The sequence below is a fragment of the Camarhynchus parvulus genome, chromosome 9, assembly GCF_901933205.1.
Source record: "Camarhynchus parvulus chromosome 9, STF_HiC, whole genome shotgun sequence".
Taxonomy (NCBI): Eukaryota; Metazoa; Chordata; class Aves; order Passeriformes; family Thraupidae; genus Camarhynchus; species Camarhynchus parvulus.
The window spans coordinates 105,162-116,883 of NC_044579.1; the positions used below are offsets into that span (position 1 = coordinate 105,162).

General features: G+C 38.6%; 1 protein-coding gene across 1 annotated transcript; it reads right to left on the reverse strand.

Moving 5' to 3' along the window:
* Positions 1-715: 715 nt before the first annotated feature.
* On the reverse strand, positions 716-5,551 carry TM4SF1 (transmembrane 4 L six family member 1). The gene is made up of 6 exons (XM_030954146.1): positions 5,315-5,551; positions 3,457-3,546; positions 3,226-3,374; positions 1,657-1,837; positions 969-1,078; positions 716-749 (listed from the first exon to the last, which is right to left on the reverse strand). The coding sequence occupies exons 1-6, from the start codon at positions 5,489-5,491 to the stop codon at positions 716-718; spliced, it is 741 nt and encodes a 246-aa protein (XP_030810006.1). The 5' UTR covers positions 5,492-5,551.
* Positions 5,552-11,722: the final 6,171 nt, after the last annotated feature.

Genomic DNA, 11,722 nt, shown 5'->3' on the forward strand with positions numbered 1-11,722 from the left:
ACCCACGACTAAGTCTCCACGTGTGCTGTTGTATCTGACCCAGAGCTGCTGTTGAACCCTTATTGAGGAACAAACACCCGTTTCAGTTAAATGAGCCAAGCCAAGCAAGGAAGCAGTTCCTACTCTGGCAGAGCCTGCTGGAGAGGAAAAACAGGTTATAACCTGACTGCATTAAATCCATGTTCTCATGCCACCACTGTCCTTTACACCAAGACCAGGCAAGCAGTGTTTCAACATGGGCAGGGAAGGAATCACTGACACCTCCTGGGTATTTTCAATACAAATCTTTATTTGTGAAATAGAGGGGAAGTTCAGAAAAATCCTTAAAAACCCTCAATCATCCACATTTTACTGCTGCTTTGGTTTTGGTCCAGCTAACCAAAACCTTTTATCCAGGCCAGGCTGGATTTGGTTTGTGTTCATTCCAAGATCAGAATGAAAGAACAACTTTATTGGGAAAACAGGACAAAATACAGAGCTGTTGTGTCAGTAGAAAGAGAAAAATAAATAAAGTCACTTTAGTGACATGTTTTAAGGCAGTTGCCTGTACCAGGATGAAATGAACCAAAGATATTCAGGATACATATTGCCTTTCAGTTCAGGCAGGTTAGTGGAAAACCTGCATATGACTCCAACAACGATGTGTATTTCAGTTTGCCTGGACTATTAAAAAAAATCCACAGTATATTCATTATAGCACACACATGAACCGATGTCAATACATGGTGAGGTTTCTAGCAAACATATGTCTGTGGGGGGGAACAAAAAGAAAGAAACATATTAATGGAAAGAATGCTAATATTTTATCCAACTAAAAATGCAAAAATTAACCTGAGCACATTTAGAAAACCATAGCATAGCTCTTCTATACTGGAGTTAGAGCAAGGAAGACAGGGGGAAGAAAGCAGCAATAGCTTTGAAAGAGCCCCAGCACTCGTGTCAATTAAAAATGTGAAACACATGCTTACCTATAGTGTGTGATATAAACTATATCTGGTTCATGCTTTAAACCATGTTTTTTTTCAACACTAGCACTCTGGTACTGATTTTGGAATATGTCCAAACTATTTAACAAGGCCTGAAAGAAATTTGGAGAAAATTTCCTTTCCTCACTCAAAAAAAAAATCCACCTTCCAAAACCTTCCAGATCTGTCTGCAGATTTTATTAGCTATTTGAAATTTAATTCTTTCTCTTATCTTACTTCCACTATGTAAGGCCAGGATGCTGCAGTTTTCATTATATTGTCAGTAGCTTATGAGCTGCTGTGGACAAAAGCCAAGGCTAATACAATATAGTTAGAACAAGCACCACAAAATACCACAATGGTTTAGGCAAAGACCACAAACACCAGGAGATCTGTATCTCAGTTATATCACCTATGCAGTGTGGTGATGACTGCATGTGTCATTGGACAGACAAAACCCTCTAGCTCCTAGCTCTCAGGCAGATTAACATTACTGTGACAGTTGAGGAATCAGCTGAAAGCATGTGATCAAACACTACATGAAAATTCTAATCACAGCAGGGCTATAGGAACAGCTGTACAGGGAATTGTTGCTTAAGAATACCTATAAAGTAACTGCTGAGTAAAACTCCACAGTAGTATAAGTAACATGTTCATCTGAGAAGCACGGGTATATCTGCAAACTACTTACCTCCTCATGACTGCAGCACAACCCACACAGTCCTCCAAGAATCCCATTGATTATCTGTATGAAGCACAGAATGAATTCTATTCCTCCCAAAACAAGCAGGATGGAAAAGAGGGTGACGTTCCACTGCACGATGTTTTGAGGTTCCTGACATTCAGACCACTTGTTATACTCAAACAAGTACCTGTACACAGCAATTAAAAGCATATTAACATTGTGTCAGAGTAGGATACTTACCATATACTATAACCAAATTATGTCTAGTCTGTAACTGCATTGAGGCTATTCACTCTATGGAGTCCTAACAGGCTAGGTTCCCTTAGAAATAGATTCCCAAGGGAATAGAAAAAGCAATGGTTTACTCCATGCAAGGTTTCTTTGGTTTAGGAAGATGTTGAAATATCAACCACACATTTTTGCTAAGTCTTAATTTCTTTTTAAAAAAATAATCTAAGGTATAAAGGTAGGTTAAGGTTCCTATCGCTGGTTAAAGTGAGGCACAAACTCAAGAAAGCTGAAAGAGCAAAGGTTTTTCTCAAAACAGTCACATGATCTTTGCAAGATTGGGCTTTTTTTCTAAAGATAGCAGTCATTGATCTGAGGCAAATTGGTCGCTTTCTCTCCTGTGTCACTGTCTTTGGGCCCTCATATGCTTAGTTGGATGAGCCAAACAGAAAAAATTTGGTGAGGTACTGCAGTATTTCAGCTGTTACTACTCACTCACATCTTGAGAACATCAGCACTTGCCTTCAGCAAGGACTTAAACTAGTTTTTCTACACTCAGACACGGTCAGAAAGATGGAGAAAGAGGAATGATACAAGTGAAATACAAGATATACAAGAGATACAAGTGAAATATAAAATTCAAACTCTTCTGCAAAGAGCTTTATGTGGCTTCTTAGTACTCCAACTGTCTCTAGTCTGGCATCAGCCATAAGCTGTTGCTAGATACACCCTTGAGGTTGCCGGCCATACAGACACTTTAAATGCCCGCCATGATATGAACCACATCAGGATTTATGTGCATTAATGGAGAATAGCACACTGAGACTTTTTTTGCAGGAGAATCTTACTTAGGGTTAGTTAGGAGTTTCTTGCCCTCTCTGCCCTGCAGTGTGCAAAGATTCTTATAAATCTTCTCAAGTTTCATGTATGAGATTCTATGCCATTGTCACTAATGTGGGCATTGTGCCACTTTATGCTGGTGCAAAGCAGCTTCAGAAGCAAGATTGACAAAACAGACTCTTACACAAATGATAAGACAAATATCTTAACAACTACTATTCCTAGTTTGTAAATCCTTCAAAGTCCTAAAACTTCATATTTTGTTAGAGATGTTCATGGACATGAACAGTACATCATGTATAGATTTAATCACCTATATTTTTTTATGGCTTTGATTTTATACTCTAGCAGCAAGGGTAATTGATGCCATCTGTTAAGTTCTAATTGGGAAGAATAGAGTTATGAATAGATTCTGGTATATGGTTACTGAACATTGCTGAAAGGTACTAGAATAAAGCCCATGTGTACATTGGGAAGAGATAACATCCTCATGAACAGATGACTTACCCTCCAGTGGAGTCAGTGAAAGGATAGATCCAGTTTCTTTCTAGGTGGGTAAGACAATAAGGTCCTTGAGACAAGCCCAGCGCTGAAATGATTATACAGTATCCAGAGCCAAGGATGCCAACAAAGGCTGCCACAACTGAGGACAGCATCTGCAGAGCAGACATAAACATGAACTTTCAGCACGCCCTGTCTTTGGGATTACCTGGGACTGGGATGTGCAGGCTCACTTACCGCACAGCTCTTTCCACAGCCATCATGGCCAAAGCACCCACAGCAGTCGTCATTGTGAAGCCCAATGAACACTGCAGCTGGAATGAGTACCTGGGTATGGAGCAAAAAACCCACGCTGTTCCTTTTGGTTGCACAGAGAGGGCAGATATAATACAGTCCTCAAACTGCATTCATTTATGTTGCTTCTTGGCAGTAAGCTGTACAGCTCATTCAGCTTTACTCGTATTTAACACAGTCGGCATCTCACTACTGACATCACCAACCCCAGGACACGTATATTTCTATAGCCACTGTGGCAATATTGCACTTAAGCACAGAAAGGAACGGTTGGGGTATTGCTACATTTAAAGTATTTCAGCTTTAAAAATTTCTCTTTTCATTAAACGCTGTATTTGCAAATAAAATGCTTTGCAAAAAAGAAAGAAAAAGAAAAAAAGGGCATTAGCTTTATTCCAATGAGGACTACAAAATAAAGTTATTTGAAAAACAGCTGCTGCCAATATACTTGTTACTTAAGAGCAATTATCATTACCTGTGTGAAAAACCAGTCTGACTACAGTAGAAAGTCTAGTAAAATTTTGCTCAATTCAGACAAACATCTTATTATAGACATCTACTTTTTTCCAAGATTTCACAACCGGTTCCCAGTGACAGAAATGCAAAGTAACAAAGCAGAAGCTATCCATGAAAAGCATAAACCATCCAGAGTTTTTTGCATAAAATCAAGAATGAACTGAAGCAACTGAATGAACAAGAAGGAGCTGATTAAAAAGAGGATCCTCCCACCAGCAATAATAGCACTTAACAGTGTCCACTTAAGACTCTACACCCAAGAGTACTCTGGAAGAAGAATAAAGAAAGGGTAGAGGGTTATTTGCAAATGCCACAGACTTACTTAACATGAAACTAGAATAATAACTATCCTGTTGAACAGACACATACTTGTCAACCCTTACTCAAACCCGATGCTGAACCTCAATGCTTCAAGTCCAGAAGAGGTTGTACAAGTGCACTGCAGGAGAAGTTCCACTGGTTCCATTTGTATTATCCTGTGTGTAAAGCCCAGTCTTTGCAAATCCCACTCTAGGTCTCAATGGGACTGTAATACAGCTGTAAGCACCTCTCACAACACAAAACACCTTAGAATGCAACTGTTTTCAACCTGTGATTTGCAGACACCTTGAGATCATAAAATCATAGAGTCTTAAGAAGTGGAAGGGACCTATAACCTATTTCTAAGAGGACTTCTAAAAGAAGATGAAAAAGGAAGCCTGGAGTTAGAGGTCTTAAATATGCTGCAGTGTGATCCACAAAACTGAAAAGATAGAAAATAAGAGCTTCAGATTAATGACATCCTATATTAAACACACTCAGTCCTTGCATCCTGTTACTCAAATGCAAAGCTTTGACAACTATCACTCAATTCCTCTGAATAAACAGCTAAGGCAGAGAAATACCTGTCAGCATGTCAGATAATAGAAATTAAGGACTCTTATCTAAATGCTCATTATTTAGGGACATTTAAAAGGAAAGTAGTTCAATAACATAACAAAAATTTAAGATTTAACCGTTTATGCTAACTGTGACTTGCTGAGAGGCTTGTTTTCACTTTTCCATTTGGATTCTGTGCCCCTGACCCTATGATTTTTTTAGCTTTAAAGTGACATAATGTTGTAGATAACAAAATCAATAATAATTAATTATAGCTATGGGATAATATACCTCTTTTTTATATACAACTACAGAGACACCTGTTGACAAAGATATTTGATTAATAAATTCAGGTAACCAATAGAGAAAGAGCAGTACCAAGTACCTCCAAAATAAACTTGAAAGAAGACACTAGGTTATTACTTACCAGAAAACCTCCACCTAGAATGCCATGAAGGCACTCCACGTATTTGCTGAGGTGATGCTCTGAAGCAAATCTTGTTTCACCATTGGGAAAATAAAGTAAAGTGTTGGCCACAATGCAGAGGAGGGCAAGGATGAGCAACTTATAACCAACACATCTAGCACAACTTCCAAAACACATATTTTCAGCTTTAAAAATCCTCCTTCAACTTGTCTGATTCAAACTATCTCACACCTGTCCACACCTAAAAGAAGATCAGTGTTTATTCTCACCTCCTTAAATACCAGGGGTTACCTAACTACCTAGATGACGTTTATAACCCTTCCTAACCACCATTCTCAATTGCAGAGTGAGAGGGCAGGGATGGCAGAACACCACCGCCCTTTTAAAATGCATTAATTGTAGATTAGCCAAATGCAATGAAGGAAATACTGAATACTAGGTGATTTCACACAAACATATGATGCTTCGAATAATCACTGGTGAACATGATTAGATGTGAACAACAGGCTTAAACCACAACACAAGTTCTGTTAGGAACTGAAGGAAAGATGTTTTGTTTTCTTTGTTAGAAGCAGCTTTGAATTTTAGGTTTATAGGGTGATTCAGAACAACCTGAAGCCAGGGAGAAACTGGGCTGACTTCAACAGCATTGAGTCAGAGTTTTGGGTATAAACAGAAAAAGGTCTACAGCAATGAGAAGTATGTAGAGTAACCTCTCACTTTACTATCCTGTTGATGGAACAACAGAAAACCTCACCAGGAGGTTGGAAAACAAATAAAAGGAACAGGTAAGCTTCTTAGGATTGTCCTTGGTCTTTCCATTATAAGACAAGCTGATTTTAGACTAACAGTCAATTAGTAAATGGCTTGGTAACAGCTAAACCAAGCAAACACTCATGAAAAGTACTGCTTAAAAAAAGGATTATAAAAGAGAGTCCTTGCACTGAAGTATCATGTATAGAACACACACAAAAAGAAAAATGCCAAGAAAGAAACAGATTATATCCAAGGTTTCCAAATGGTGTTTTATGTACCAGTAACATTAATTTCCATAGTAAATAGAGACACAAAGTGCACTATAAAAATTAAGATCTAGCCTTTTCTCTTTTCCCTCTTGCAAATTTTTCTAAAATAACCCAGAGCCTTTTCCTTCGGACACAGCTCAACACAAAGGTGTGAGCTGCTATGCCTACTGCCATCACATGACAGGAGGTAACTATAATGCACAGGCCCAAACTAGATCCAGGTTGTGCTGTTTCTGCCATCATCACAGTACAATGTATTTCTCATTGCAAAACCAGAAGCTAGACAAATGGAGTTTGGGAATGTAAAGGATATTAGAAGACTATAATGAAACTTTAAAAAAAAATTCAGGTTTTGTTTTTGAAGGTGGAGTGGGGTGTGTTTAATAGCTAAATAATGTGGTATACACAAGCCCAAGTCAAAACCATGGTATTCTTGCAAGAGATGTGTGCAACACTTATGCTGAGAAAGAGTGTGCAAAAATAAAAGGTGCGGGGTGAAGCAGGGGAAGAGAGCAGGCTGGTGCAGCTGTGGCTTTATGATGTAACTTCTCCGGGTATTGTAGATGCTGACCTTGGAGACTTCCTTCATTATGAGAAATATCCTCCGATTGTAACAAACATAGGCTGGCCATTATTGTGTGCTTCACCTCTAATGAGTAAAACAACCCTAAACATTATTCTGCAAGTTTCCTCTGCAGAAGAAGACAGACGCTCAACTGAAAACTTCCTTTATTTTGTTGGGCTAAAAGCCCAAACCACTCCCTCCCAAAAACTCACCACCCAATACTCTTCCGCCCACCTCAACAACCACACCAACACATCGCCTGTGGGATATGGATTTAAAACCCTAGCCCTAATCATATATTTGAAAACTTGTAAATTTGTTCTATTTACAACTTAAATAATGGTTTTCTGAATACTTCATTTAAAAAAAAATTACGTCATCAAGAACACCCTGTATTTAAAATCAATTCTATATCTAAAATATCTTCCAACGACCTTGAAAACAGTGTGAAGAAAGAAAGAAAGAAAGAAAGAAAGAAAGAAAGAAAGAAAGAAAGAAAGAAAGAAAGAAAGAAAGAAAGAAAGAAAGAAAGAAAGAAAGAAAGAAAGAAAGAAAGAAAGAAAGAAAGAAAGAAAGAAAGAAAACAAACATGGTATTTTATGCAAATACAATTTTTTTTACATTGAAAGATCTAGTCAGATGTGAATCAAGGGGGCTTCACTAGTGCCATTGCCATTTGGACACCCTATGGTACAGCTTCTACCAGAAAGTCTAACCAGAATTTCTGGTGGTCCCACCCCCCATCAGAAAAAGGTTAATGGAGGAAAGTGACTCTCATGGAAGCACTGACAGGATGTGGTAACTGTATGGCATCTGCAGGTGAAACACAGCAAAGGAAATAATGGCATGGGTTTCACAGACTCATTTGGAAGGACTGGGTGACATAACATATGTATTTACACAGGTTAATAATTTCCACTTGTATTCTCTTGTAAGCTGTTCTCCTTTGGTCTTTTACTGTTTAATAGGTTGCTGCTCATGGAGGCCAGTGCTGGCTCAGACAATTGTTGGGAACATAGTGGGAATGTGTGGTCACCTGTTGGCTAAACTAAGGGCAGTGTCTTGGCCAGCTGTGCAGACAGAGCTCCTGGTGACCTTAGGACAACTCCAACTCCCTTTGACCCATCAATGCTGCCATCCATTTCTCAATGTTCAGATGGTGCATTACCCATGTTTTCCAGTAATCATCCACAAAAAACACTGTGATGCAGCTGTAATTGTCCTCACCACCTCTCAAGCCTACATTAGCTGACAAACTCAACCGGGATAGTCACAAGAGGAAATTGCCTATCATGAAGCCCTTGGTGCCTACGGTCTCCTGGCCACAGAGAAGAGAAAGTCTCCAGATTACTTTTATTAATTAGATCACAGCTCCTCAGATGAACTAATGAGCTACTTAGGAGCACAAGCAACTAACTACGTATTGTTATGAGAGCAATTGCTCCTAATACAGCTGCAACACACATGGACGTGCTTGCTTGCTCTCTCTGTCACCACTTTGAGACAGAAATCTGATCTGAACCATAGAAGTCAGTGTGGAGTGAGTGCTCACACTTCTATGCAACAACACACACTGACACATACAGAAAACATTTCATTTATTAGTAATAACGGTGACCTAAGAAGGAGTCAGCAAATATGCAACAAAGGTAGTTTTTCCATTTAACCTACCAGTTTGGAGACTGAAAAGCTTACAATCAGGGCAGAGCTGCCACTAAATGAGTGTACAGAAATCCCTCCCTTTAAAGAAGAACCCATAAACCTTACTTAAGAACAACTATTACTGACCCTGGAGTTGCAATACCACAATCAAATAAACCACTTCAAACACTGTTTTCTGGTGACATACAAAAACCATGCTGTAGTCTGCATTCATTAATTCTTCCAACAATGTTATTATGATAAAAGTAGGACATAGGACAAACAAATCCTTTTTCTATTTCTGCAACAGCCTGTAGGTGAAACCTTGGCCTTGCAAAATGGCCAGCAAATGTTTGTTTCACTTGGACTGTACTATTTACCCACAGGTTTGCATTTTAGATTTCTAGTCTATCCCTAAAACTGTGATGTTCTTACAAAAGTTAAACAAGCATGAGGTATTAGCATCACTGTGCTATAGGCATCCTTTCTTCTACATTGTGTGCTTGTAATGACTGTATGGATCAGAAAACTGGCATCAGCTTAGCATACAAAGTCTGCATAGCACAGTACAAGGAACAGATGGTCTTACAGCTCGCAGTGTGTCACTGATGTCTCCCCTCTCCTGCAGCAACCACAAAAAACAGACATTGGAAACATGGAACAAAAATTACCAGTGTTATGGCTTTGGGTCTTGTGGTGCAAAAGTCAGTCATTAATTACCTTTATGTTTTTCATAAACTGATCCTGTTGGTAGTGAACTACTAATCCAGAAGAAAAAAACCAAAAAGACTACCTCTATCATACCGTGTATTTTAGATCTGTAAGCTCAAAAAAAGGAAAGAAAATTAAAAAGTACCAAATTATTTGCCTGGGTTTTTTTCCTTAGCATATGCTTCATACATTGGTCATGCAGTCTTGCATCTGGAATTAGCCATTAGTAAGTTCATGTCAATTAAATGTTTTAATTATACTTGCTGAACAATCCCACAACTGTTGCTTTGGCTGGGAACAGTCTACATATTGATTCCATAGCAGCAGGATGGGAAATGAACATTAAATTTAAACATGACTTTCACATTAGCATGACTAATATTCCAGCATGTTGTCTTTACTTGCATATCTTTCAGCATCAGTAGCAGTTGAATCAGACATCACAACCAGAAAAGCAAATCAGACAGGATCACAAGAGTCTTAAAAAATTATTTCCTAAACTTCAATCCCACCCTTCCATCAATCTTTGCTATCATCATTCAAACTGGAATTCTGAAATCCATTTAACAATATACACTCAGCACACAGAATCTTTGCTACAAGATGTTCCTTAAAATGGCTATCAATGATAAAACCAACTATTTAACTCATGTTCCTCCAAGGGGTCTGAAAAATGTTATACAAAAGTAGCACACATTTTTAGTAGGATGGAATTTTTAGGAAAACCCCCAAAACATTATTTAAAAAATACTTTAAAAAACAATTTAAAAGAACCAATTAAAAACCATGATTAAAAAACTAATTAGCTACAGAGGATTCTTTTTCATCTAAGCAACATTTGAGGGAGAAAAGCAGAAGAAAATAACATTTAATGCTGATTATGATTTAATTAATTCTTAGTATTTTTTTAAGGTAACATACTGGAACAACACAACTGAGACTGTATGCTCTGTAAATCTGCAAGGCACGTCTACCATGTGGTACTAGATACAGCACTCTACTGCAGCTGCTGCATTCACAAGGGTTTTCAAATGCACACATATGGTGCCTTTCTAATGAACTGCAATTGGCTTGGAGGATGGGGAAATACTAATTTCCCGAATTAGGACTTTTCTATTCCTTTGTACTGTAATTACAGCTAAAAGTAGCTCTGTCATTTGTGTAACAAAACCATGGAATTTTGTGCTGTAGAAATACAGATGTGTTCATTCCAGAGCAGCAGTCTGTCCCGCAGCCGTCTCCTCCCAGGAGTCAGATCCTGCCCATGGGAGTTTTTGCCGGTGCTCAGAAGATAGACTACCCCAAGAATTCCACCAGCTCCCTCTAGTGATAATCAGGCTGTGACCAGACAGGTCCTGCTGGGCCCATTCGTGGGCCTTTGCCTTCAGTGACCTCTAGCTCTCAAGTGTCCCAATACCATCTTCAGGTGAGAGGCATCTGCCTTTGGTGGAATACAACAATGCTCAGTAACAGCTCCTGGTGGCACAGGAGCCAGGCACAAGGCACTCTTACAGGAAGAGGAACTGAACTAAGGCACCGTGCCCACCAAGTCACACCTTGAGGCTTTGACAGGACAGGTGGGATTTGGTCCAGGTGTTAGTTCCAAAAGAAAGTTCTTCCAAATATATAAAATATATATATATAACTTATAAATGTTAAGTTAGAAAAGAAAATAAACCAACTTTTTTCTTTTTTCTTTGTGCTCTCCATAAGCACAAAGACAAAGGAAACAAAACAAACTGGAAGCTTCCTCTAAAGGTGAGGAGAAAAAAAAAACCACAAAAAATCAAAATACCACAGTCCTTCCCCAGTGCCTACATTGAATCAGATGGAAATTCCCTCCAAAAAGGCAGGCACCATCAGGCAGAGGAAACTGCAACCATGTCAACATAGTACTTGCCTGTCCAGCAAAACATCCTGGGCATTTATGTGTTATACTCCATTGACTCCCAGGATTTTGATAAATTACACTCTGCTCTAAGATGAAGACATAGGGTTACTAAAGGAGGACTACTTAGAGACATAAAGGGCTCAAGGAAAATTAGGATGTGTCCTGTGAAATCATTACAATTACGTCATTGTTCATATGCAGACTTTTAAAGTAGGTTGCTGATTAATACAGCCTATGATTAATGTGCAATGAATAAAAATATTATCCCAACAGAAATTAGTTTATAGTCAATGTTCATTACAATTTATTATTATTATTTTAATTATTAAACTCTTTTTATTTCAACCCATCAGTTTTCTCACCATTAACCCCCATCCCATCGAGGGCAGAGTCAGCAAGCAGCTCTGTGCTGGCTGGGTTAAACCATGACAAGTGTCTGAACAGTACATTCCTAGTAATGTTAACAACAAGGTTCTATTAAATTTTATTGCTAGCAACTCAATCCTGATAACCCTGGGATCATGAATGAATGAATGAATGAATGTTGCCAAGACAGAATCTGGATTTTGTTTTTA

Bases quoted from the DNA above. Each gene is read 5' to 3' on its own strand.
- TM4SF1 (XM_030954146.1), bottom strand. From the start codon at position 5,491: ATGTGTTTTGGAAGTTGTGCTAGATGTGTTGGTTATAAGTTGCTCATC. The intron at 3,375-3,456 runs GTAAGTGAGCCT...TCTGCTCTGCAG, and splicing joins GCTGTGGAAAGAGCTGTGCG to ATGCTGTCCTCAGTTGTGGC. The intron at 750-968 runs GTAAGCATGTGT...TCCCCCCCACAG, and splicing joins GTTTATATCACACACTATAG to ACATATGTTTGCTAGAAACC.